The sequence below is a fragment of the Ambystoma mexicanum genome, chromosome 11, assembly GCF_040938575.1.
Source record: "Ambystoma mexicanum isolate Mex_15411 chromosome 11, UKY_AmexF1_1, whole genome shotgun sequence".
NCBI lineage: Eukaryota > Metazoa > Chordata > Amphibia > Caudata > Ambystomatidae > Ambystoma > Ambystoma mexicanum.
Window position 1 is genome coordinate 52,540,041 of NC_090934.1, and position 27,606 is coordinate 52,567,646.

At 48.4% G+C, this 27,606-nt stretch overlaps 1 protein-coding gene across 12 annotated transcripts in view; it reads left to right on the forward strand.

Moving 5' to 3' along the window:
* ADGRB2 (adhesion G protein-coupled receptor B2) overlaps nt 1-27,606 on the forward strand; it is a 1,170,899-nt gene that overhangs the window by 819,045 nt on the left and 324,248 nt on the right. For all 12 annotated transcript variants that reach the window (XM_069622503.1, XM_069622504.1, XM_069622505.1 and 9 more), the window contains one exon: nt 10,853-10,976. In XM_069622503.1, the coding sequence (XP_069478604.1) occupies nt 10,853-10,976 (124 nt within the window). The remainder of the gene's footprint in view (nt 1-10,852; nt 10,977-27,606) is intronic.

Below are 27,606 nucleotides of genomic sequence, written 5' to 3' on the forward strand. Positions count from 1 at the left end.
GTCTTTTGTCAATAGTTTCACCAGTTCTCTTGTGGACTTTCACATGGTTTCCTACCCGATGCTCAGTTCTTGGGTTCTTTTTCCCCCAAAACGTTTTCTGACTTGCTTCCTGGCAATGCCAGGACATTTATATTGCCGATCCTTCCTGTAGGTGTTGTCACTTTCGCTGTGTCTCCACCACAAGTCATAGGTGTAATCTGAGCTTTCTTCTAGTTGGGGCATGAGCAAACTAGATTCTTCTGTGCCAATTTCTCCAGAGGAGTTGGAGGGTGATGTCACCTCTTTTCACTCAGATCCTGATTTCTACCCTTGATATTGACTCTTCTCACCCTCTAGTCCTGGTCCTCCACAATGCCGTGCCACGGACATGTTCTGCCTGCCATTGGTTTGACCCCTTATAATAAGAATGTTCCCTTTCCCCCTACATTTGAAGATGTGTACCCTATTGGTCCTTTCTGCTCTCACTGTCTACGAGCTCACTAGTGATGGATGTTCCCCCTGTTGTTTCTCTCCTACCACCTCCCGATAATCTCGTACTGTCACCTCCCAATGTTCTCCACCTGCCACCTCTCGATAATTTCCTCCTGCCACCTCCCTATGTCCTGAGTCCATCTCCCAATATTCTCAGCCTGACATCTCCAGATATTCGCCTCCTGATGTTCCCCCCAGCCAACTCCTGAGGTTCCCCTCTGACCCCATGATTTTCTGCTCCTGCCGCCTAAGGTTCATTTCTTGCCACCTCTTGATGTTCACCTCCTGGTACTCTCCACCTGACATCTGTGAGGAGCCAGGGATGAGACGCAGGCTTAGAGTAGACATGTTTGTGGTGACAAACTTTTATTAACAAAAATGGGGGTTGAAAATACCTCACCATCCCTAATCTAGGAGGAATTTCCCTACCTCAACCAAAACAAATGAATCTGTCCAGTGTCAAGATGTACAAACAAAAGGTCTGTCCTGTCTCCGTAATCCTAGTATGGTCCTCACACTCTAAATAAACATTCTTTTTTAAGGGTATTGACTCTTGAATTTTCAATGTGTTTTAATGTTCAAGTTCAACACAAAAGTTCCAATCCAACAAAAAAAGGTTTCCAATGAACAATGTTCACGGTACCAGTACAGGGTTCAACTTCTTTCCCCAGATTTCTGTTATCAGGTTTCACCAACTCAAAAGAATATTCAGGTTCAAAGAGGATTACTCTCTCCCCTTGGTGTATTTACCTATCTTGAGGAATCCTCTCCCTTTCACAAGCTTCTCTTCCTCTTTTACACATTACAAATCCCAAGGGTATGTCTCTTCCTAAGGACTTTCTGTCTCTCTGTACAATTTCTAATAGTTAATTAATTAAAGGGTATGGCCTCCCGATAAAGTTCTTTGCTATAGGTATTTGGTCTTCACCTGGGATACTCTTACCCTCAGGTCTTCTGATGTAAATGCCTAACTTTCACTTCACCTGGTGCACTTTCCGGTGGGCAGTCATAATTTCGAAAAAAAAATGTCGACAGACAAAAATGTCGACAAAAAAATGTCGAAAAAAAAAATGTCGACTTTCGTTTTTTTTAATTATATATTTATTTTAGGGGTTCGGGAGTAAAAAAAAAGGGAAAAATTAAAAAGAAAATTAAAAAAGGGGGTTTGGGGGGGAACCCCCCCATTTAAAAAAATAAATGCATTGAAAAAAAAAGTGGACATTTTTTTTTTCGACATTTTATTTTCGAAATTTTGACTTTCGACATTTTTGTTGTCGAAATTATCACTATAAACCGCACTTTCCTACTAGGACTTTATTATATAAACATCAATCTTCTCCTGGAATACTCTCCTGCCAGGACATTGTTGCACAAATACTAAACTTCACTTGGTATACTTCCCTGCCAGGACTCTGTTACCCAAACACTGTATTATGCAGATACTTAGCTTCACCTGGTTTACTTTCCTGCTGAAACTTGGTTGCACAATCAGTCTTTGATATATACTTAACTTCACCTGGTGTACTTGTTTGCCAAGACTTTGTTACACAAACACTCTCTGTCATACAGATACTTAACTTCACCTGCTATACTTGTTTGCTAGGACTTTGTTACACAAACACTTTCTTTCATACAGATACTTAACTTCACCTGGTATACTTTCCTGCGAGGACTTAACCATACAAGTCACTCTTTCTTTCAACTTGGGTTTAATAATCCATGAGTAACTTGCTTTTCTCATAGCTTGACCTATTTAATAATGATGCTGTTTCCCACACACTGTGTTCTCAAGAAGTGATTTACTTTATTTGGCTACCCGGTAACCCACTTATTCCTTTTAGGTTCACCTGTTGTTTCTGTTGCTTTTGCAGCGTAAAATACACCCACCGGTAATCCAGTAACCCTTTTTCCTTCCCAGGGTTTACCGGTTGTCTAAAGCATTTCTCCTCTCTCCTCTGCTTCGGCGTAGTGGCGTTGCGTGTGCCCCATCCAGTGCTGCACACTGTGGGCCTCATTACGAGTCAGCCGGTCTGGAAATAACGGTGGCGGTAAACCCGCCGCCACTGTTGTTTCCGGACCGGCTGATCTTGAGTTCTGCAGGCGGAATTGGGATTTACCGAATTCCGCCTCCAGAATTACTGGGTCACCGGGTTTGTAATGCCCCAGTGATTCCGGGAATCACAGAGGCAGAATGGTAATACGAGTCCGGCGGTAACCTGCCGGTTTTTCCTGCTCGGTTACCGCCAGACTCGTAATGAGGGCCTGTGTATCTACTGTCACGGTGCGTAGTTCCCACTGCTCTCTCTCTTTCAGCAGCAGCCCCCTCCATTCCCTTTTCGGAATCACCTCCAGGTTGTCTGCTACACCATGCTTGCCTTCAGCGTGGTGCTCAGCGGGCTTGCGTGTTGCGAGGCAGTCCCACATCTGCAGCTCTCCTCTCTACTTCCCATCAGCTATAGCTAGGCTGTATTTGAACTTTCCGGCTTGCTCACTCATTTGCCAACAACTAGACCGCTGCATTGGTAGCCCGGTCTTCATGATCCTCATTACTCTGTTGTTCTTTCTAGTGTCGGTCATTATGGAGTTGCTTTCTGAATGACTTGAAGGAAGGGGGTATTGTGCCTCCCAGGAAGTGATCATCACCACTCCCTTCCTCGTCCTAGCTGTCAACATTTGCTCCCTAATGGGAGTTTGGGGATTAATCACAATAGATCTATTGGTAGGTGGGGAACGAGTGTAACAATATCCCATTCCGTCATGGAAGACTGAGGAACCAGCCCTGAAGGGAAAAGGGGGGGTATGTGTTTTCATCTGAAAATGGCATTCTCCCGAGGTGTGCCTCCCCCTCAAATGGTCCTCTCTCATATAGCCTCTCCTATGGTCAGGGTCAGGTAGTGGCTGCTGCCCACTGGCCATACTGGAGTGGGTCTCCCCTGGGAATGAAGTGAGGACATTGTCAAAGTCGTCAGACATCTCATGATATTATCCACCTGCCACCTCCAGATACTCCTCCTGATCTCGATGTTCTCATTCTGCCAACTCCAGATGTTAACCTCCAGCCACCTCCTGATTTTCCCCACCTGCCACCTCCTGATTTTCCTCATCAGCCACCTCCTGAGGTCACTTACTGCCACCGCCTGATGTTCTGCTGCCAACTCCTGACATTCCCCTCCTGACGTGCCTCTACCTGCCACCTCCCGTTGTTCCACATCCAGCAATCTTCTGTCGTTCCCACTCCAGCCATCTTCTGTCGTTCCCCCTCCAGCCATCTCCCATCATTTGGCCTCCATCTACCTCCTGATGTTCCACCTCCAGCCACCTCCGGATGTACTCTTTGTGACACTTTTGGATTTTCCTTCTCCCTCTCTTTTCGCCACTCTCCTCTTTCCCCTCCCTCTCCAGCAGCTTCCTCCCTTTACCTTCATATATCACCAACTCACTCCAAACATTGACCCTGGCCTTCTCTATACACAAATGTGCAATCTGGCCTGCCAGTAACGGTGCGACCGGCATTACAAAAACACTGTCATCATCTACTTAAATCGGTGTTTTGACATTTGGGAAAACACAATCCACTTAAAATCACCTAGTTCTTGTTGTATCCAGACACATAGACACCGCCATCTCATCAGCAGGCATGACATCTTGGGTCCCTGAAAGGTGGCAGCGGACGCCACGCTTTTCTGACCATGAATCCACCATCCTGACAGACACCATTGTGGAACATGCTGATGAGCTGTTTACCACAGACCACCGGGCAGTACACAACTGTGCAAAAATACCATCCGGGTGGAGCTGTCGCAGAAGGTGTCAGCCGTGGGACCCATACCATGCACAAAATGTGACTGCCATTAGAAGTGGTATGACCTACACCTCAGGGTCCGCAACCTGCTGTCGGCCCACAGGAAAAAATGCCTGGCCACTGACAGTGGGACGGCCTCCCCAATAAACCTCATGCCGTGGCAGGAGAAATGGAGCAGTGAGCTGCACCTTGAAGGGATCGAGGTAGTGGGAGCAGTGGAGGCCGGTGCAGAGACACCTGGAGAGGGCGGTGAGTACAACGTGCCACACCAAAACAACCATAGTGGGCAGGCAAATGCAGCGCACACTGCACAGAGACATGTCCAACTGCATGATGCCAAACCACATCCAACGCTTAGAGTGGCCAACAAACCCTGGCCATTGCCCAAGGGTTTACAAGCATTGCACACCCAAACACACATATTCCCACATGATTACTGGTCATGTGCACAAAGTGACGACATGAGAAGCAACACATACACGAGGCACACACCCTCTAAGGTAGCATGCATGCACCTTGAGCAATGAGCCCCCGTAACACACTCACATGCATGCACACATCAAAGCGGTCCAGAAGGACCTGGCCCTGGCATGGTTGACCGACTACCTGTGAAACCGACACCCCCAAGTGCAATTGGGCCTTTCCCTCACCTCAACCTCACTCTCCACCTGTGGCATCCCTCAGGGCACCATTCTATCACCATGGCTCCTCAACACCTACCTTGCCCCTCTGCCCCACTTCATCTCCACTTTCTCACCTCACTTCCAATGTCATGCTGACGACACACAGTTCACCTTTAAGCTCCCATCCTCTACCTCCTCTTCTTCCTCTCTCATGCATGACTGTCTGATTGCTATTCATGCATCATGCTCTGCTTACGATGTCTTCCTTAATGCCAGCGAGACAGAGAAGCCACTCATTGTGACACCTGTGCCCTGAATCCCAAGCACTCTCTGGCCACTCTATGGAAGGCATGGTATCAATAGTAGACACAGACACAATGGATCCAAGTTTTGAAAACCTTTATTTTGGTGTTTTGGTTGGGTTGGTAGAATTCCTAACTGGCCCTAACTCTAGATCGGGATTCGACTCGACCATTAAACAAAATACAAACAAGTCCAAGTCAGTCTAGTCAAAATAAAAAGGCCTATACTAAAAAATAAACAAACCTTGCCCTCCTTCTCAATTTACAGATGTGTTAAGGGAATACAAAAGGAAAAATAGTGTCTTAAATGAAATGTCAGAATGGCTTAGGTAACAACTCCCTTTCCGACGTTCAGCAGCATGGGGTCTCGAAAGTTTCTTAAAAAAACATAGGTGAATGGCACAGTTCTATCAGTCTTGCACACTCTGGCTTTCTGGTACAATTCAACAGTTCAGCATGTGCTTCAAGCTTTTGGCAACCTTAGGCTTTGTCCGCCTTTTCATAAACACACAGTTCTGTTCTTGCCTTTTACTTTGCCACAGTCCAATACAGGCTTCTCTCCGCTGGGCTCGAGCCTGCCTCTCTTTTCATGTTCACCTTTTACTTTATCACTGTTCAGCACAGACTAACCTCCACCAGGCTCGAGCCTGCGTTTCTCTGTGTGGGGGCTCCCTTCCCCACTTTCCTTCACATGGACTTCCACTCTACCACAGTTCATCACAGGCTTCCCTCCGCCAGGCTCGAGCCTGCGTTTCTCTGTGTGGGGGCTCCCTTCCCCACTTTCCTTCACATGGACTTCCACTCTACCACAGTTCATCACAGGCTTCCCTCCGCCAGGCTAGAGCCTGCGTTTCTCTGTGTGGGGGCTCCCTTCCCCACTTTCCTTCACATTGACTTCCACTCTACCACAGTTCATCACAGGCTTCCCTCCGCCAGGCTCGAGCCTGCGTTTCTCTGTGTGGGGGCTCCCTTCCCGACTTTCCTTCACATGGACTTCCACTCTACCACAGTTCATCACAGGCTTCCCTCCGCCAGGCTCGAGCCTGCGTTTCTCTGTGTGGGGGCTCCCTTCCCCACTTTCCTTCACATTGACTTCCACTCTACCACAGTTCATCACAGGCTTCCCTCTGCCAGGCTCAAGCCTGCGTTTCTCTGTGTGGGGGCTCCCTTCCCCACTTTCCTTCACATTGACTTCCACTCTACCACAGTTCATCACAGGCTTCCCTCCGCCAGGCTCAAGCCTGCGTTTCTCTGTGAGGGGGCTCCCTTCCCCACTTTCCTTCACATTGACTTCCACTCTGCCACAGTTCATCACAGGCTTCCCTCTGTCGGGCATGGGCCTGTGTTTCTCTTTGTGGGGGATTCCCTTCCCCACGTTTTGTCTTCATATCTTTGCACTGTCGAACACTTTTGAAACTGCAAGGCTTTTACATTTACCTCTGCATGACCACTTTGACCTCTGCCTACACAATTCAACAATCAACAATCTTCCTCACCTCGCAATGCTTCTTGGTACTTGTAGTTTCTTATTCTCTTTACTTTGCCCTCTTGTCCCCTTTCCAAGTTCATATATTTTGCCCTCTCTGCATATTTAGAGTTCACATACTTTGCTTTTCACTTATAAATTCATATACTTTCTCGCCTTTGGTTCCCGTTTAATACACTTCAACACAAACCATTTCACAGAGACTTTTTCGAAAGTGCTATTCCACCTCGCATGTCCACTCTGTTACTTTGTTCATCATTCAGCAATTGTCCTGTCCATCTACGCATTTTTTCAGCACACGCACATCCTTCAACTCTCTTGATTACAGGCACTTTTGCTTTTAGCACAAACCGGACATTTGTTGCCTCCGATAACTCACCGGTCAAGTTAATTGGCTTCTCTCTTCAGCATCTTTCATGTAGCTGTCAAGGCCATTACCAACCACACCTCTGCTCCTCCCCAACTCTGTCATTCACCCGGCAGGGTAGCGGGCCGCTCTGAAGCATCTTGAAGGTTTCTCCTTTACGCTCACTCGGTTTCAGCCTTGGAATGCTAACGGCTTCCCAAAAGTGTGGAATTCTCACCTGGCTCTCATGTTCTTTGCCGCCACCGATCAGCCCTGTGGCCTCCCAACTTCCATGGCCTGGTCTGCATCAGCACCGAAAGAGCTGCTCCTTCTCGTACCCAGCCTCGCTCAGAGAGTTCCACCAGCGCTGGAATATTTCCACTGGCTCCGATGACCGCAAGGATCACATTCCAGATCATTTACCTCATCCACAAGGCTGTTTGGGAACTGCTCCCCCATGAGTCTTACTGAGGCCAGCCCATCCTCAACCAGTCTCCCCCAGCATCCCTTACCAGCACTTGCCTTCGGGCACCCTTCCCTACACTAGCCTGATTCTGGTTCACCCTATCCTTCGCACTGGCCCACCCCTCCCCTCTCTCCCTTTTACCTTGTACCCCCACTCTCTGCACTTCACACCCTCCCATCCCTACCCCCTTACTCCTCCCTCCCCTGCACCTTATTGTTCCCTGCACTTGCATGGTAAGAATGTTACAAGGCCCAGTATGACTGTGGATCCTAATGTCATCAATGTCCACCCACATTCGTCTTCTGGCACCTGGAAACACTTGTGTATAGGCGACATACAAATGTACAATGTATGAACTGCAAGCTTCCTGCACAGGCTTCATGTCACTTGCTGTATGAACTGCATGTTGCAAGACCATAGGATGTCACAGGTGAATAACGGCATGCCCATCTCACCCCCACAAGAACGTCGTCTGACAGCGATCAAGGTGGACCAAGCACCTCACGGCCACCCTCACGGAGGAGGAAGGTACTGCAAAACCATTGCCAAGGCCACAACAGCACCAGTCACGCCAGCGCTGTGCACATGCCCTGGACGGTGCCTTGTGTGCAACTGTCCTGCTTGCAGAGAAGGGCCAGGAGGGGAACGAGGCAATCTTGTCCCTGCCTGTGAAGCTCACCCTTTCCCTGTAGGTGGCCCTAGAGCGCAGGGACATGACAGGTTCCGACCACCACTAAACCAGCACCACGCCTGCCAGCTGCCAACAGAGCAGGCCAAGGCGCTGATCACTGTGCCTGTCAGACTCGCCTCAAAAGTGCAGGTCCAGAGACGACGGAAGTGAGCCAGTTCAAGACTTCCTGTGACACTCATTGTGACACTAATGCAAACTAGGGTGTGTTTCTGGGAGGATGCCTTTGGGAGGATTAGTTGGGGAGGGGGTGGTGGGGAGGTTTAGTTGGGGAGGGTATGTTTGGGAGGGTTAGTCGGGGAGGGGCTGGTGGCCCTCATGTTTGTTGATGTTTGTTCAATCCACAATACACATGGTTCTGCAAATGATTTCATGTCTGACATTCAATTTGTGAAGTGGTGTGCTTTATTTTTGTGGTGCATCTCATGTAGTGTGTGCCATGGGTCGTGTGCAGGTGCTGTGTGCTCAACAGTAGTTCTCAACTTGTTCCTGGCAGGCTGTACGTGAGCATGGTTGTAGGCTATTTCCTGGTGGGTCCGTGGATCTCTCGCAGGGGTCATCAGCCATGGTAGCAAGGGATAACTGGAATTACCTGCATGGAATGGGACACAGGGCGGGCCATTTTATTGAGGTGACTGAGCAGTGCATACATATTGGGATATGGGTGTGTGACACATGCATCTGGGTCTGTGCTTTCGCGGGCCCTCTTTCACCTTGCTGCACCCTGCGGCAGGCAATGGTGGTCAGGCCATGTGTAGGGTCTGACTCCCAAGGATGGGTTGGTGGTGGTGGGTGGGGCAGAGTCGGGATATGCTATTTTTGGCGACATGGCAGTGATGCATTCTAGTACCTGTAGTGCATTGCATGTGCCTGTCCGTTCGTGCCCAGATTGTGATGGAGTGTCCATCCACTGACAGACGTGGCCACCCACTCTTACGTGCCAAGTGTGTCCCTTCATTGGCATGGAGCCTGTGGGCCATGCAATGGTGACAGTGAACACCCCCTACCCCATCCCCCGGTGCACATGCAATGTGGTGTGTGTGTTGATGCTTCTACTCACCCAATAGCCAGGTCTGCTGTCCACCATAACGCGCCATGTACGCAGGTAGCGTGCTATTCCTCAGGACCATAGAGTCATAGGTTTATCCCGGGGAAGCGTGCAGAGCAGTTTGTGATCATCATTTCTGCATTGCAGACGACCTGCACATTCAATGAGTGGTACAGCTTTCTGTTTTGACACACCTACTATGTGGCGTGGCAGCCACTAGCTCTATGTATGTGCAGTCCACTACCCCCAATACATTAGGCATGACAGTGAGGGCATGGAAGCGGACCTTGTTGGCACTGACCTGTTTCTGTGTCGTTGGTAGGGCAATGTGCTGTTACACATGATCCAGGAGAGCATCCAGGACCTGCACCAGCACAGTCTCGGGAGGATAGCTTAGGGGCAATGCGCTCGCCTTGGAAGCAAGACGACACGGAGCAACACAGGTTCGATCCCCGGGTCCGTGCTTAGAAACCTCTGGGTATTAAGCGCGTTATAAATAACATATCATATCAATTGAAAATGCTGGCTGAGAGATTCCATGCATTTCCCCGACTGTGTGCTGCAATGTGCCCGTGGCAAGAAAGTACAGTACCTACACCACCTTCAACAAGGGGGGGTATGGCAGTCCGGATGCCAAAGATGCTCTGGATGTCATCCAGGATGAGCTCCATGATTTACAGGATAGTCTTCCCGTTCAGGCGGTGTAGTGTGTGTATCTGCCTGTCAGTCAGGGACCAGTGTGTGGCCCTTGCGAGGGGTATAGGTACACGCCTCTGGGGTGACAACTTTCTGCCCATTGTTCATCTGCATTCGCCGTCTCATCCTCTCCTCCACCACCTGTCAGCCTGTTGCCACTGATGCAGCGCCTGCTCATAGAGCTGCACCACTGCATGCAGCACCTCCAGGTACTGGAAGGTGTGTGCGGTGTGGGTGTGGTCCTTTTCAGCAGTCCCTGTGCTCATTGTGTGCAGCTGGGTCAATACGGTGATCTGTGACTTGTTCCTCCACACCTAGGACTGGTTACCGCCTGCTCTGTGGTGCCAAGGGTTTCCGGAGCGGTTTTCCCGGTGGCACTGGCATTTTTGTTATGGTGTTTCCGGGGAAACGGCTGTTGGAATGCAGCCTTGTTGCCGTGTTGCTGGTGTTTCCAGCACTGATTCTGGACAGTCCTGCTGTTTCAGTTTCCTGTGCTACCAGCAACGGTACAGAATCCGCTGTTACCGGCACTGTGGTTACTGGCATTCTATCTCGTGCCGCGGTACGGAAATAGTAACGGTAATTGGAATTACTGCCACGTTGTTTCTGGTCCGCCACATTTGTAATGAGGCCCAATATTAGTCAATTGCTGCTGTGCCAAGCGCATTTCCATCCCACAAACAGGGAGGGAAATTCATTGTTATCATTTTGAAGCATCAGCGGTATTATTTTGGAAATGCTGCATGTTTGCTATGTGTCAATTCCTGTAGCCTAGTTAAACTCATAATGCTGCGGAAATTCGCATATTCCAGCATACGGAATTCCAGGTTGGAATATCTCCCGACTCGTGGTGTAGAAACTAATGTTAGGCTGTAAATGTGGGGTTTCTTCTAAACTGTTCTCTCTCTCTCTTCTGTTTCTTAGGGATACAGACTCTGGGGGCTGGGAGACCCAGGGGTGCCAGACCCTGCGATCTAACGCTCACACCAAATGTCTCTGTGACCACCTCTCAACCTTCGCCATCCTCGCTCATCCGCCAAAGGATTTGGTAGGTGGCAGTCGGAGCTCTCACACTTGCGTGTTTGTTGTGAGGTGGTTTCTTTTGCAGAGAGGAGATACAGTAAGACCATCACAAAATGCATAATTTGAAGGGAAGAACAGTAAGGGGGGCCGCCAAAGTCAGGCAGCGGGTACAGGTCACGAGAGCTGAAGAAAGCGGGCAGACGTGGATCCAACCGCCGCAGATCTGCGGATGGGGAGCCATGGAGGCAAGAGAGAAACATTTCAGGGGAAGTTGGAGAATTCAGAGGGGAGGTAGTGAGAGGAGGTGCCCAGCGGAGATGCTTCTGAGAAACGATGGGTGAATAGTGGAGAGGAACGTGCCACGACACGCGGCCATCTCTCTCCCTACACAAATGATCTCTATGCAAAAGGCAACTGGACAATGGCATTAATATGACTAAAACCTTCAGAACATTACAAAAGTATGACACTCCATGGGACTCCTTAGAAGATGGGAATTTCTTGCTGGACAGAAAGAGGGAGCGAGAGCGGTCTGTCAATTTTTCATTTGTGTTGTTGCAAGTCTTTGAGTTAAAACATGTGTACGGTGGGTGTGTGAAAGCAATGGTAGGCTTTGTGGAGTCCCTGTGGGGGAACTCTTTCAGCCAAGGGATCAGCAGGCAATTCAAAAGCAGATTGAAGTAATTGTATTTTCATAGCACAAAAGAGCTTAGATTAGACTGAGCCAACTGTGGAAGAGTAGAAAATGGTACAACAGACACTCTGGCACCAAACCAGAGTCCCAACTTCCATGGTCCTGTGTGCTTACTTCTCTTTCTCCAGGCCGCCATGCAGGCAGTGAAAACAGGCCCACAGTCTCTGGGATTGTGGAGTGTCCCAAAAACGTCTTTCTTGACTCCAGATCTTTCCTGGCTGGACTAGAGATAGTCATGCTTTTGCTTTTGTTCTCAGGCACTCTGCTACCACACCCACCACCCACTAGCCTTCATGCATCAGACACCGCATACAGATTAGGACCCCAGCGCACTTCACCTTCTCCCCTCCTGCTTGGCCTCACAACTTACACTCCCAACGTAGAATGTGTTGAGGTCTCCACCCCTAGTTTCTAGTTTCTGGCTTACTCCCTGATGCTGCCCGTCTCCGCCAGTTTTGGAATACTCTTCTAGGATGATGTTGAAGGGTTGTGCTCATTCTTCCGAGACTTACTTTCTTTCAGGCGGACCCTTCTACTGTCCTCTGGTTGTTAATCAATTCCTCTCCATCTCTACCTCTCCTCTCTCATTTCTTGCCCTTCTCTTACTCTCTCCTGATCACTCTCTTCCTCCTTCACTTTCTTTGTTCTTGATGTTCATCCTCTACTTCCCTTTCACCCTTTTTTGGTGCTTCACCTCCTCCTCCCCTCTTTTCACACTCTGCTCATTCCTCCTCTGCTCCTTACTCTCCCCCCTGCTGCTCCAACCTTTGCTTCTGCTATCCTGTGTCTCTCTCTCTGCTTGTTCTCCAACCATCTCCTAAAGCCCTCTGCTTACTCATTTCCTTTCATACGCTCACAAGGTTTATAGTGGGCAGTTTGAGCGTGGGATTCCGAGCAGCCGAGTATGGGACGTGACTGGGCTTCATGATTGGTGGAGGTTTGGGCCAACTAAGATTTCCCTAGGTGAGCATACTTGTACAAGGGACCGTTCTGAGGTCATCAGCATGCAGGTTAGAAAATGGCCATCCTCCATCTTGGAATCAGGCAGTTTGATCTCAAGGCCACCTGATTCTGTGATGGCGCCACTGGAGCTTCCTGCTGAATTTCTGGGGCATGTAGTTTGGCTTCACAAAACAACACTGGAGCCCACGGTCTGATTTGATTTGATTGTTGGTGCTTTTGATGCAACACACTGCAAAGTAAATTGTATCTAGGTGCATGATAGAAAAACTGGACCAAACAAAAACTGGACCGAATAAACTTAACATGAATAAATTAAAAGATAGATTTTGATGGCTTTCTTGAAGGCCATGAACTTGATGATTAAGTGAATATGAAGCAGGAGAACATTCCAGCATCTAGGGCATTGAACCGCAAATTTTAGTTCTCCTCCAGATGGAAAGTTGACTAAATGTAGCGACAGGAGAAATCGTTTGCGGATGTAAGCCGTCAGAGGGGCTGTTAGACGTGAATTTTCTCAGCCATGTAGGGTGATGCAAAACCGTAACAGCCTCTGACCACCGGACATAGAACTTTGAAAACGATCTGTCGGTGTACTGGTAACTGAAGTGATCTATTGAGGAGGGGGATGGAATTGCTTTCAAGGAGGATTGGGCCAGGAGGATAGCTCAGGGGCAACACGCTAGTCTTGGAAGCAAGACAACACTGAGCATCATGGGTTCGATATCCAGTCCCATGCTTAGAGGTTGGACTCTCCGGCGAGAAACGCGATATAAAACCCTGATTGTTTTCCCCCTCAAACCAAAGATGAGCCGAACAGCAGAATTTTGGGCTTGCTGCAGGTGTTGTATGGAATATGTTCAGGGACTTCCAAAAATGGAGTTGGCGTAGTCTAGTTTGGATTTAATCAGTGCAGCAAACACCGAGGGATAAAGCTGCGTCGGAATTAAGGAGAGAATATTATGAGGCTGGCATAATTTAAAACAATCTCTAACCACTGCGCTGACCTAAGCATCTGTGCTGATTGACCTCCCAATAAACACAGAGGTTTTTAACTTTGCTTGTGAAGGTGGATCGAGGCCAAAACGTTCAGCTGGAATATGTAGGATGCAGGATGACTCTAGCCGAGGAGGACCAGGAGGAAGAGCCACCTTGTTGGAGGCATTTAGCCTCAGGCAGCCATACACATGCTTTCTCCAGACCCTTAGTCAGAGTGGCAAACCCATAATTAGGTCCGCTCACCCTCAAATAGAAAATACATCTGTGTGTCATCTGCAAGACTGGAAGGCAGGTCTGAAGTGTGCAGAAGACTCATAAGGTGACGGGTATCAATGTTAAAGAGCAAGGAATGCACCTCACAGCTCCTCCCCGGTGGGGCAGAGAACCGCCATTAGTATGTGGTCCATCAAAAAGGAAGTGGACTAGCCAAGGGCTATTTCAGAAACATGTGCCACCGTGGCCACGTGTTTCGGAAAACAGTGGGCGTCTCTTCCGGATTCTATGATAGGGGTATGAACTTTTGATTCACCGGAACAGGCGTGGCACCCAGGGTCTGACACGAATGTTGAACCGTATGAACACTAACATGACCGAAGGTCTAGGGATGGGACGGGAAGGATGTCACCCTCCGGGGTCTCCCTTGCCTCATTCCCTAGCCTCCCACTGTGACTTTGCCGTAGCACACAGTGCTGTGGTGGCAGGTTTTGGCATGATAGGATATCTTTCTGTAGGGGGAATTTATCTGTATTTCAGTGTGTGTGCATAGACAATCATGCAGCTGTCCACCTCGCCAGGTAGACTAGAGCATGCCTGCTCATTTCCTGTCATGTATTATATGTGTTATGTGTGAAGTCCCCATCCTCGCAGGCTGGCACAGCACATGGAATCTCCTTCCTTGTCCTGTAAAGAGGCAACTAAAAGCAGGCTGCCTTCATGTGCTTTTTCCTGCTTTTGTTTCTCTTTTTCCTGTCAACTGGTCTGTTACAAAAAGACTTTCTATCTAATCCCTGTACTTGCTGCTGCTTCGATGACATGTTGCTGAACTAACACTTTTGGTGATTCATGTAACCGACTGCGCAGGACTTTTCCGGGGCTTGCGTTGAGTTCATGCAGGTTCAGCACAGCTCTGCGAGCGGCCGAGTGCCTTGCGCTTGACTCCATGCAGCGTCGGGGTGGCCGGAATAGGGGCCGGAACACGTAAAATGTGGAAGAACAAGCCAGAAATTGGGCGTTATAAGGGGCAGACCACAGCCAGTTCATAATACACCCACAAATGGGCATAACAAAGAGTATTCATGGATATAACCGCGCAACCTCTTGCCTGCAAAATGCCCATGCAGTGCCCTCGAAATCTCCGCCGCCTAGAAGCAGGCGTATACACTTGCGTGGAGGAATCGCAACTCTGGAGGTGAGTTTGCATGTCAGATTTAGAGGTGCGTGCACGCAGACGGGTTTCCGATCCTACCTAGGGGTGCACGTATGCAGGATAGCGGGGTGAAGGGATTGTTTACAGGGTACTGCATGCAGTTTGACCAGGAAAATAAATGCTTTCCCTGAAACTGTACGCATGCCCTCAGGGTGCTGGTTACAATTACGGGGACCACACAGACTGTTTGAAAGGTGCATGTATTCGCACATGGGGGTGCGCACAAAGGTAGCTGTTCTGGCAGTTTTTGCTTTGCATGCGGCCGTGTTGGGGGCTTTCTGGCCGCGACTTGCATGCACGGTTACTTTGCGCAGACAATTCCCTGAATAAGCAGAGCGCACATTTTTTATTCTGTGTGCAGGCTCGCGCAGTGTCGCTCTCACCGCGGGGCACTTGCCGGATTAATTAATGTTTTTCCATGAATCATGCCCAGTATATGTGCATCGGTGCATGCACACCATTATAAATGCCTCGGCCAGTCTTGCAATATGTGCGTGTTTTTGCATTCACTGTGGTGCAAATACTGAACGTGTGCATGTTTATGTGAGTCTGGAGATTAAATTGCAGTCTTTGAAGCTGCTTTCCTTCCCACATGTCCCATTTCCCAGACGGGGGGGGGTGCGGGGGGGGGGGGGGGTGAGTAGCCTGTGTGCAAGCGTGCTGGTGATTAGAATTCTATGCCAGCCTCCAGTTGGCAGCAAGATGGAAGTCTGACCTCGGGTATGAACAGCCAGTGCAGAGCCTAGACCAGCTCCAATCAGTGAAGGCCCTGCAGCGGAACAAGGCTACAGAAAGCAGAAACTAAGCGATGCTTGGGCTGCAAGGTGGTCCCGGCTGTACCCCCAGGTATCAGAGAGCAGGACCGAGGCAAGCTGTGATGTGACTGGTTGAAGATGGAGAGAGTGCTGTGTTGAGATCTGCACTTCTCCTTACAGTACCCCCTAAATCTCTTTTCTTATTTTTTGAGACTGAATGTACCTGCCTCTGGGAAATAGCAGTTTCTTTGTCAAGTCTTTTTTATTAAGTTTATATTTATACTAATACTTACGAATAAAACAGCAAGCAATCAAATACCAACCCTATCAAACATTTATCAACTCTGAACATTTTCGATAAACCCCCAAACCCCTCATATTCAATACCCAACCTAAACATTTTTTAAACACATTTGTCAATCTCAATTAGCCATTTTAGAAATCAAATCAATGAAATAAACGTGTCTTATCATCCAGACTCCTCCAGGTCTTCGTCAATAACAATTCATTTCAATTCACAAATTAAAAATCTGCTCCGGATTTTATCAAACCCATTATTCTTCTCTGGATGTTCATAACCACCCTTTCACTATTGTAAATTGAGTACATTGCCTCCCGCCAAGTATTCTACCATGGAATCACTGCCCTTCTCCAGTTTCGTAAAATTATTCTTTATGCCACCATAGAAGCCTTCAAGATCCAAGTGACTTGATGATACGAAACATCCTCCAACTCATTGTCTTTGCCCAGAATGAGAGATCCGAAATTCTCTGACTTCTCCCAGAACTCTGTTGCTCACATCCGTAATCTCGCACCAAAATGCTTTTACCTTGTAGCAATCCCAAAGCATATGCTCAAGTGTACATTCCCGATGCCATATGATCCTGGCCCTCAGTAATTTAAACATATCCATCAGATCAGATCCATTAGAACCTTCAATGATACTGCTCCTCTTAGCATCCGATACTCTCCATTTTACAATCCCTCAGACCATTTTTCTCTATCATTGCTCGATATGAAAACAAGTTCCACCGTCAAACAGTTCTCCAATCTTCTCAACTGCCTCCAGAAACCAGTTCGGCCAAAATATGCTTTTAATCGCAGTATTCAGCCAAATGGATGAAGAAGCCATCAGCCCTGGGTCCAAATCTAGGGTAATGACAATATATTTCCAGGTGGACCTTAGAAAGTCAGTCAACATAGACCTCTCGCTTCAACCTTTACCCGTGGTTGATAATAAAGCCGACAGACGTAGGGGACCCGCCAAGCTTACTTCATCAATTGACCTCTCATCATATGGCTCCCTTAAGAATGGCAGGAAGTGCCTTGCCATGAATGCCTGATGATACCTGTCAATAGTTTGGAACGTGTAATCCTCCTCTTTCGCTCTGTTGCTGTAGTTTCCAAAGTTTCAACCTCACCACCTTTTTCTCCCATAAAAACGATTGAATCACACTATCAAGTTTTTTCAACATTGATTTCTTTGGTGGAAGGGGGATCGTGCTCATGACATAAGTTATCTATGGCGCTGCCGTCACTTTCAGTACTTTCAGTCTTCCACCTAGTGACAACTTAAGTGATTCCCAGAGGTCACAATCAGCCGATTACTTCTCCATCGTTAATTTCATTCATTTCATGTTCACATCCATCATGTCGTTTACATCTCTAGTAATCCAGATCCCTAGATACTCCATCATCAAAGGGCACCACCGGAAGCCTATCCTTTATAGCTCCGATCGATTGTACATCTGTGAACATGTCAGTGCTTCTGACTTCAACCAGTTGATTTGATAGTTTGAAACTATGCTATATCTCTCGATTAGATCCATCAATGTTGGAATCGATGTCAAATCTTGCAGAATAAGTAGAAGATCATCTGCATTAAGTTACTCCACGAAAGTCAATCCCTGTTAGCCTTCTCTCTGCTCTGATGGCCACAGCCAGCGGCTCCAAGGAAAGTATAAAGAGCAAAGGCGACAATGGACATCTTTGACATGTCCCACATAGTAATTCAAACTTCGATGAAATCACGCCATTTGTTAACACAGCTGTTGGGTTTGTATGAAGTAATTTCACCCAGCCCATTCCAACTCTTCTCCAGAGTTCTGAATAACAAACCCAAATCAACCCTGTCAGAGGCTTTCTCTGCATCCAATGAACGAGCAGCTGATCAAACTTTCAACTTGCTTGATTCTGACATTGTTAATAACAACTTTTGCTTATTAGTTGCTGAGACCCTTCCTTTTACAAATCCGGCATGATTTGTATTAACCAATTTCACTAAAACTGTCTCCAACATGCCCGCCAACACTTTTGAAAGGACTTTACAGTCTGAGTTAATTAGACATACTGGTTTTATAACTGTCCGGGTCCAAAGGAGGCTTCCCCGATTTTAAAAGCACCCAAATCCTGGCATGTCTTGGTGAGGGTGGCAGCCTACCCTTATCTCTGCATTGATATGATATGATAGGTTATTTATAACGTGCTTAATACCCAGAGGTTTCTAACCGTGGACCCGAGGATCGAAACTGTGGTGCTCCGTGTCATCTTGCTTCCAAGCGAGCACATGGCCCCTGAGCTATGCTCCCTGCGTGTAAATTGTCCTCAGCATGTCTGAAAGACCTTCAGGCGTTGTTCTATAACATTCTTCTGGTAGTCCATCACAACCTGGGCATCTTCCCAAATTTAAAGCATACCCAGCTTTTCTAATTTCATCAATCGTTCGCTCCTTATCCAAAACCAACTTTTCATCCTCAGTCAAACTTTCCAAATGTTGATTTTCCAAAAGTTCATCAAAACTGAATCATCTTTGTGAGTTTCTCTGTAAACCTCTTTGTAAAAACCTCTGAATTCATTATTAATCTCCATTATTATTAAGTTCTTTGTCTATTATTTTTCTCAATTGCACACATTGCTTTGCTAAAAGCAATCACTCTCAGACGATCTGCGATCAATCTGCTACATGTACCCCCCCCCTTCCTAATAATTGCATCTTGCCCTAAAAAGGGCAGACTCAGACATTTCACTTAGATTAATGTTTAATTCATAGTTCAATTGTATAAGCTTAAATATAAAACATTTCTCATCTGGATCTCTCATCACATTCTCCTCCAAATCTTTCACAGAAGCACTCACAGCCCTCATTTCCTCATCCTTTTCCTTTCTTTTAATTCCCGAGAGCCTCATTAGCACTCCTCTCATCTGACATGTGAAGCCTTCCCACTCAGTGTCAGCCTCTATGTCCTCATTCACATTAAATGCAATGTATTCCTGCACTTCTCTAACAATATTCTCTATCAGCGCTTCATCCTTTATAATTGAAGTGTTCATTCTCCATGTGTGTGTTCATTCTGTCAAATAATCTAGGGTTAGAGACATCAGAAGGGGAGCAAGATCCAAAATCACTATATTCTCTATCTGACAACTTTTGAAATTTGGAGTTACACCTCCAGATGTCAAAATGTTATCTATCCTCGAGTATACATCATGCACTCCTGAATGGAATGTGTCCCCACGACCTGTTGGATGTTCCAGTCTCCCCACATCAAGTAACCCAAATTCCTGTCTCAGTAAAGCCAAAGACTCCCTATCGCTTTTCTTCCCATCTAGGAAATGTTGACTACTCCTGTCCAGGTAAGGGTCCAGCGCCACATTAAAATCCCCACCTTTGTTCCTTTGTGTCTAGTAAGTGTCACCCTACACTAGTGAAAAAGACAGCACTGTTCGCAACCAGTGCGTAAATATTACAAATTGTCATTTCTAAGTCATGTTTTCTCAATGACACTGAAACCAGCCGCCCCTCTTTATCAGTATGCAAAGTCGAAATCGCACCCGGGAAATTTTTCTGGCACAAAATCAAAACTCGTCTGCAATTGTGGAATAAGAGGAATCGAACACCTGTCCAACCCACCCTCTACACATCGTTTCAGCCTCTCTTTCAACCAAGAGAGTCTCCTGGAGCAGAGCACCATCTGCCTTCAAATGTTTTGAGTGGGACAGTACTTTTTTCCTTTTTATAGGATTATTAATTAACCTTCCATGTAATTACATTTCTGAGGCTTGTGGAATCTGCTTAGATCACATGCTGTGCATAGGCCGACATCTAGTGGAAGCTGCAGAGTATTACAGTTTGTTTTTCGAAACTCGAAAATGGGCGTCGACACAGGGCGTGCCAGTAATACTATCCCTAGTGTGACATCCACTGTACCCATGATCCCTCACGCGTGTAGGACCCTCAGATTGTTTTTCTCAGCCATACTTGTCTGAAGCATTGCACGGAGTTCCCTGGCTTTCAGCCATATTTCTAAATATCATATAATTTCCCCATACTTCCACTCCCACGTCGAGACATCGAAGTTCAAAGATCGACGCTAGTCCGGAGAACAAACAACCGTTGAGAGCTGCACAACGGACTTTGGGCCTCGGAAGGCCTCTGGCCTCGGCCCGGGCCTTGGAAGACCTCTGGCCTCGGCCCTGCAAGTAGGAAGAGTGGGGGTGGAAACATACTCTATTTTTCCTACACACACTAGCCCGCTGCCACAGGGTACGTATGGAGGGTACCCTATTTAAATTTTGCCCCAAGTGCAACCGCAAGTACCTTTGGGTTGACAAACATGCCACCTGTAACGTCTGCTTGCCGAGAGATCACCCCGAGGCGAACTGCAGAGCGTGTAGCCGGTTCAAGGCTAAAACACTAAAGGACCGCTCGACCAAATGTTGGGCCCACCACGCCAGGCGACTCGAGGCCATGGAAGCAGAGGGCGACTTCAATGATGGCAGCGACGCCGTAATTTCGGACAGCAAGGGCAAAGAGGTGTCGAAAGACGCCCAAGCGCAAGTCCCTGACCTCGGAAGATTGTCCGGCAGGGCAGTTATGGGGAACACACCCGGCGACACGAGCGCTGCCCACACCAATTCTACACCTAAACACTCGAAGTCCAACCGAGACTCGACACGTGTGTCGAGTTCTCGGAAAGAGGCACAAAGAGAGCGGTCCACCGAATGTGCGTTCCCGGTCAAGATCGGCGCACAACACGAGGCAACCATCCACAGTTGCCAAAGGTGCCTCACTCACCAAAGTCACAGAGGTACGCTCATCAGAAGACGAATCTGACCTCAGCCCCAGGCGGCACACCAGAAGTCGGCTCCGGCAGACCGTTTGGCGGCTGCTTCCAAGTCCCGACGTGCTCACTCGAAGGAAATGGACACTACCCCCGAATCTCGACGCCAGGCATCGAAAAGCTCAGAGAAGGTGAAAACATCAGGGAAACACTCTTCTACTCATGGGGAAGGGGGTAAACAGCAGAAGAAACCATCTCACCCTTCTTCTGCACCACAGACACATAAGGACAGTTCAAAGTCTTCAGATAAGCATAAATCCAAGACCCCTGTCCAGGCCCCTAGGTCCAAACAAGGAATAGAAGAGGAACCCTCTCAGGAAATGGTAATTTCCAGTTCCAAAAAATGGACAAGTGAAGATATAGACAGGGTAATGACTAGAATGTCCTCCCTAGCTGACTTCTACTCCAAGAACCCAGAGCACTTCCTCACCTATACCCCGGACAGTGCTACTCCCTCAGGATCCAGGGACCCTCAGCCCCCTACTAATAAACCTTGGTTTGAGACTCCAACTCAGGGACTGTTTTCAGACCCTTTTTACATACAAAACAAAAGAGTTGATGGCTGGAAGGTTTAGAATAAATCTTGACCTCTGGCATTGCTCTGGGCAACCCTCCAGACCATCGTTCTTCGCCTGCCAAGCCATTACAAAAGGGGAAAGACCATATGCAAATCAGGCTTGGTCCCACCCCCAAAGGGGTAGTCCAGCCCGAACTGCTAGGTCACATCCCCTTTGCACGAGACCACAAGCATCCCCAGACATGTTTCAGCCTTGTTGGGCGTCATCAGTGAGGAGTAGCTTGGGTCTCTAGGCCCAGCAGGCAAGGGACCCACGTCTGAGCATACCCTTCCCACTCGGGGTGACAATAGCAAAACAAAAGAGTTGATGGCTGGAAGGTTTAGAATAAATCTTGACCTCTGGCATTGCTCTGGGCAACCCTCCAGACCATCGTTCTTCGCCTGCCAAGCCATTACAAAAGGGGAAAGATCATATGCAAATCAGGCTTGGTCCCACCCCCAAAGGGGTAGTCCAGCCCGAACTGCTAGGTCACATCCCCTTTGCACGAGACCACAAGCATCCCCAGACATGTTTCAGCCTTGTTGGGCGTCATCAGTGAGGAGTAGCTTGGGTCTCTAGGCCCAGCAGGCAAGGGACCCACGTCTGGGCATACCCTTCCCACTCGGGGTGACAATAGCAAAACAAAAGAGTTGATGGCTGGAAGGTTTAGAATAAATCTTGACCTCTGGCATTGCTCTGGGCAACCCTCCAGACCATCGTTCTTCGCCTGCCAAGCCATTACAAAAGGGGAAAGACCATATGCAAATCAGGCTTGGTCCCACCCCCAAAGGGGTAGTCCAGCCCGAACTGCTAGGTCACATCCCCTTTGCACGAGACCACAAGCATCCCCAGACATGTTTCAGCCTTGTTGGGCGTCATCAGTGAGGAGTAGCTTGGGTCTCTAGGCCCAGCAGGCAAGGGACCCACGTCTGGGCATACCCTTCCCACTCGTTTTGCTATTGTCACCCCAAAAGAGTTGATGGCTGGAAGGTTTAGAATAAATCTTGACCTCTGGCATTGCTCTGGGCAACCCTCCAGACCATCGTTCTTCACTATTCTTAGAGAGGCACAGCTGCACCCTACTGATGAGGTTCAACCAGACCGAAACACGTGTCTGGGGTTGCTGTTGGTACTCTTGTTCAGAGGAGAATTGCCTAGCATTTCGGTGCTGGACTGCCCCAAGGCAGGACAAAGACTGATATGTTTGGGATATTTCTTCTCTGTGAAAGATAGTGAGCTAAAGACTCTGGGTAAGGCTCTTGTAACCAGGACTCATGTCTGGCAGAGAGTCTCCCAGGACCCCCCTTGTTATCTGCCTTTTTACATACAGCCTTACACTCAGTATGGTGAGTATCCACAACAGTACGATGAGGATCCAGACTTGGTAACGTTGGATGACCAAACTGGGGTGGACTATTATGGGGATGATGAGGGCCAAGAGGGGGAGGACGATGACATCGCAGAAGTCTACAGGATAGACTCTCCTGTTCACAAAGAACCTCAGGTTACCGACTCTCCAGTAGACAACCAGCCCCTCCTAATTGAGGTCTTGGCTAGAGCGGCGGAGCACTTCCGCATAGACACTCAGGGGGCACAGGAGGAGAGGGACTTTGCAGAAGAACTAGTGGGAGAGAAGAGACCCGTTGCCCAAGTTATTCCAATTCTCAAGTCCATCCAACAGAGAATTGATCCTTCCCTTCTTACTCCTAACCTCACCAGGACTGTAAACCCCAGAATCGAGAAACTCTTCAGGGCCACCCAGTCAGACCACTTTACATAAGGGGTCAACTGAAGCCCGACTCCTTGGTAGTTACTACCACCCGAAAGTGGGTGGGGACACCTCTATCATCATCTGAGGCCCCCCCAGACAAGCAAAGCAAGAGAATTTACGGGTTGGGAAGGAAGGTAGCCTCCACTTCCGCTTACCAGACAAGAATTGCCAACACCACCACTCTGCTGGCAAGTTACAATTGCCACCAGTGGAAGCAGGTAGCTGCCCTCATTGGCTACGCATCGGAACCACTAAAGGGTCAGTTGGCCCAGGTCGCGTCGGTGGGGAGAACCGTGTCCGGCTGCATCCTTAAAGCAACCTTTGATGCCGCAGATAACGCGGGCAGACTCATAGCAGAGAGTGGCATGCTTGGTTAAGACAGTCAGGGTTTAAACCCGAGACACAAAAATCCCTAATCGACATGCCGGTGGAACCGAATCTCCTATTTGCAAGGCGGTTTAGGACGCATTAAAAACTGCCAAAGACATCCCTGGGACAGTTGACCAACAAGCCCCCTAATCAAAGAGGCAATGGTAATGTTCGTCGCCCACGCGGCCAAAATTCACAAAGGGGCTCCAATTATACACAGGGGCAGGGTACATCGTGGGGTAACAACCAGCAGACTACCCAAAGTTACGGCAGAGGAAACAAAAGGGGCCGTGGTAGAGGTAGAGACAGCACCAGCAGAGGCGGCACGCCTCCCGCAAAACAGTGATGCTGCGCTCAGGGTCCCTTCTCACGCATCCCCAGTAGGGGGCCGCATTTCCAATTCACCCAAGCTTGGGAAGGGATCACATCAGACAGATGGGTGCTGTCCACAGTGTCCGCAGGATACTGCATAAAGCTGCTCGAGCGTCCCCGAAACCACCCTCCACATCAAAAGATACATTCCTCAGACCACCAGAAGATCCTCCTCGAGGAGATCATCAGTCTTCTAGCAAAGGACGCGATAGAACTCATCCCGAGCAACCAGGTAAACAAGGGTATTTATTCAACTTACTTCCTTGTGCCAAATAAAGATTTGACAATGCGCCCAGTATTAGACTTACGCCCTGCAAACAAGTATGTCAAGCCCCAAAAGTTTCGCATGACTACTCTCCAAGAGGTAATCCCCCTCCTAAAAAAGGGGGATTACATGGCAACATTGGATATGAAAGATGCCTATTTTCATATTTCCATGTTCCCAGCGCACAGAAGATTCTTGCGCTTCAAGGTGGACAGTCAGCACTACCAGTTCAAGATGCTGCCCTTCGGTATAGCCTCAGCTCCAAGGGTATACACCAAGGTACTGGCAGTGGCGGCGGCACACCTGCGCAGGGAGGCAATCCCGGTGTACCCTTACGTGGACGACTGGCTCATCACGGAGGAGACCTCAGGAATTTGCAGGTCAAACATTCAACATCACGGGGGAGACCCCAGGAATTTGCAGGTCAAACATTCAAAGAACGATCAACCTCCTCTTTGAATTGGGTTTCTCCATAAACGAGAAAAAATCAAGCCTAGTGCCAAGCACCTCCAAACAGTCCGTAGGAGCTGTCTTAAACACTCAAGAGGGGTTGCTCCTTCCATCAGAGGAAAGAATTCGGAATCTACTAATGCAAATTCCTCTATACCAGCCCGGTCGCCAGATAAGGGTGCGCAAAGCGATGCGTTTGCTAGGCATGATGGCGTCATGTATTTACTTGGTCCCTCACACGCGTCTGCGCATGCGATCCATGCAAGAATGGTTGGCGAAACAGTGGTCTCAGGCAAGTGGTCAGTGGGATGATCTAGTGGTCGTTTTGCCAACACTTGTACAAAGTCTTTACTGGTGGACAAGAGAGAACCTGTCAAAGGGGAAACCCTTTTACGATCCAGAAGTAAAGGCTGTAGTCACAACAGACACATCCCTGTCAGGGCGAGGAGCACACCTCCTTCACCACACAGCTCAGGGTCTCTGGTCTCACACAGTAGCCAATAATCATATCAATCTGCTAGAGCTTCTGGCAGTATTCAGAGCGCTTCAAGCGTTCGAGCCCCACCTGTTGAACCTGTCGGTGCAGATCTTGACGGGCAGCACAACAGCGATGTTTTACCTAAACAAACAGGGAGGGACTCGTTCTCCAAATCTGTCCAAGCTTGCCCAGAAAATGTGGATATGGGCACTCAGACGGAACATTTACCTGTCATCTCAACATGTTCCAGGGGATCTCAATTCGTTAGCGGACGCTTTGAGCAGAGATCCCCTCCCGGAAGAACACGAATGGTGTCTACTCAGAGAAGTCGTAGAAGACATCTTCTCATAGTGTGGTTTCCCCACTACAGACCTATTCGCCACAAGCGAAAACAGGCAATGCCCAGGAATCGCATCCAGGGTCCCTCAGCCAGACTCCAAGGGGAACGCTCTATGAATGAATTGGTCATGGATGATTCCCTACGCTTTTCCACCAACACCTCTCATGAGGAAGGTGGTCAACAAGATGCACAGGGAATCAATGACGCTCATCCTAGTTGCTCCCATGTGGGCGAGGCAACCGTGGTTCCCACACTTACGCAGACTAGCGGTGTGCGAACCCATCAGACTCCCGTGCTGGTACAACCTACTGTCCCAGCACCACGGTCAAAGAGTGCATCCTCATCCCAGCTCAATGAACCTGGCAGCATGGCTCCTGAAGTCATAGAGTTTGGGCATCTCAACTTACCACAGAGATGTATGAACATCCTAAAATAATGTAGGAAACCTAACACGAGGCACTGTTACTTTGATAAATGGAAAAGATTCATTATCTGGTGCCAGAATAAGCAAATCAACCCGGTTGATTGCACTCCTTCCAATTTTGTCGCATACATGCTACACCTGCTGGATGCAGGACTGGTATTTAACTCACTCAATGTACACCTGGCAGCGCTGTCAGCCTACACCACCTCCCACAACAAGGTTTCGTGGTGGAAGGTACCAGTGGCTAAAGCCTTCATGGAAGGGGTAAAGAGACTGCATCCTCCAATTTCAAACCCACCACCTGAATGGGACCTTAATGTGGTGCTTGCTAAGCTCATGGGCCCACCCTTTGAACCCATGCATAAAGCCAGTCTCAAACACTGACCTATAAAGCTGCCTTCGTAGTAGCCATTACATCCATAAGCAGGGTCAGTGAAATTTAGGATCTGTCAGTGCAGGATCCTTTCTTTACTGTTCATAAGGATAAACTGGTTCTACGTACACAACCTAGGTTCTCACCTAAGTTCATTTCTAAATTCCACGTTAACCAGTCCATTGAGCTTCCGGCCTTCTTCCAAGAACCCAAAAGGTCTGCTGAGGTGAAACTACACACTCTAGATATGCGAAGAGCGGTCCTCTACTATGTAGACAAGACCAGGCCGCTAAGGAAAACAGACCAACTGTTTGTCTCCGTAGCTACAGGCAGAGTAGGAGATTGCGTCTCTAAAGGTGCCATCTCCAATTGGATAGTCAATTGTATCCAGCTATGTCACTCCCTTTCTGAAAAGACTCTGCCTTTTACGCCAAGAGCCCACTCTACAAGAGGCATTGGGGCCACTTTGGCTTTCATTGCAAATGTTGTCACGGATTTCCCCCTTTCTCACCAGACTTCGATTATTGCAAGAATTCTTGCAAGGGGCCTTCTTGCGTACGGATCGGGTTTTGTACAAGCCCGCGTGAGCCTCTTCTGGTTCCAGTGTGCATTCAGCGTTCAGCGTCCAGGGGTACTTGGAATCTCTGGGATGTCCAGGAAACGAGGGAGGTGTACTCGGAGGCGGTACACGAGATCCGGGAATCAAGGCAGAGTAAAGAGGGAGGAAGGGAAATCGAGGGTCTGGGAACCAGGAAACAAGAGATTAGTTACAGCGAACTATGGAGCACACGTCTAGCCACTGCAAGCGGTAGCGTTGAGACGCGTGGGGCCGCAGAGGCGTGGTCTCTTTATAGAATGAGCTACGTCTGACGTGGAGGCTGGTGGAGAGCGTACCACGTTAGACGGCCATGTTGGAAGTACCAAGGAGTGCAAGCCCCGTTGTGACAGCGACCAGGAAGTCCAAAAGGGACGCATTCTATGGATCATGACGGCATGCCTCCTCCGAAAACCTGTCCCACCAGGTTTGCACGGGTGTATGAGATGATACCTTCTGAGCAATCGAGGGGTATTCAGATTTGAAAATGGTTCCCAGGTTCTTTCACTAGGAGGATATCCTTTCCACTCAACCAGGTATTGAAGTTGACCCTGTTTATACCTGGAGTCGCATATTCTGCATACTTCATATCCCAGCTGGTTGTCCACAACCATGGGGTTGGGTCTGAAGGACTTCCGGGAGGACTGGATGTAAGGTTTTATTAAAGAAGTGTGAAAAACTGGATGAATCTTCTTCCAGGAGTCTGG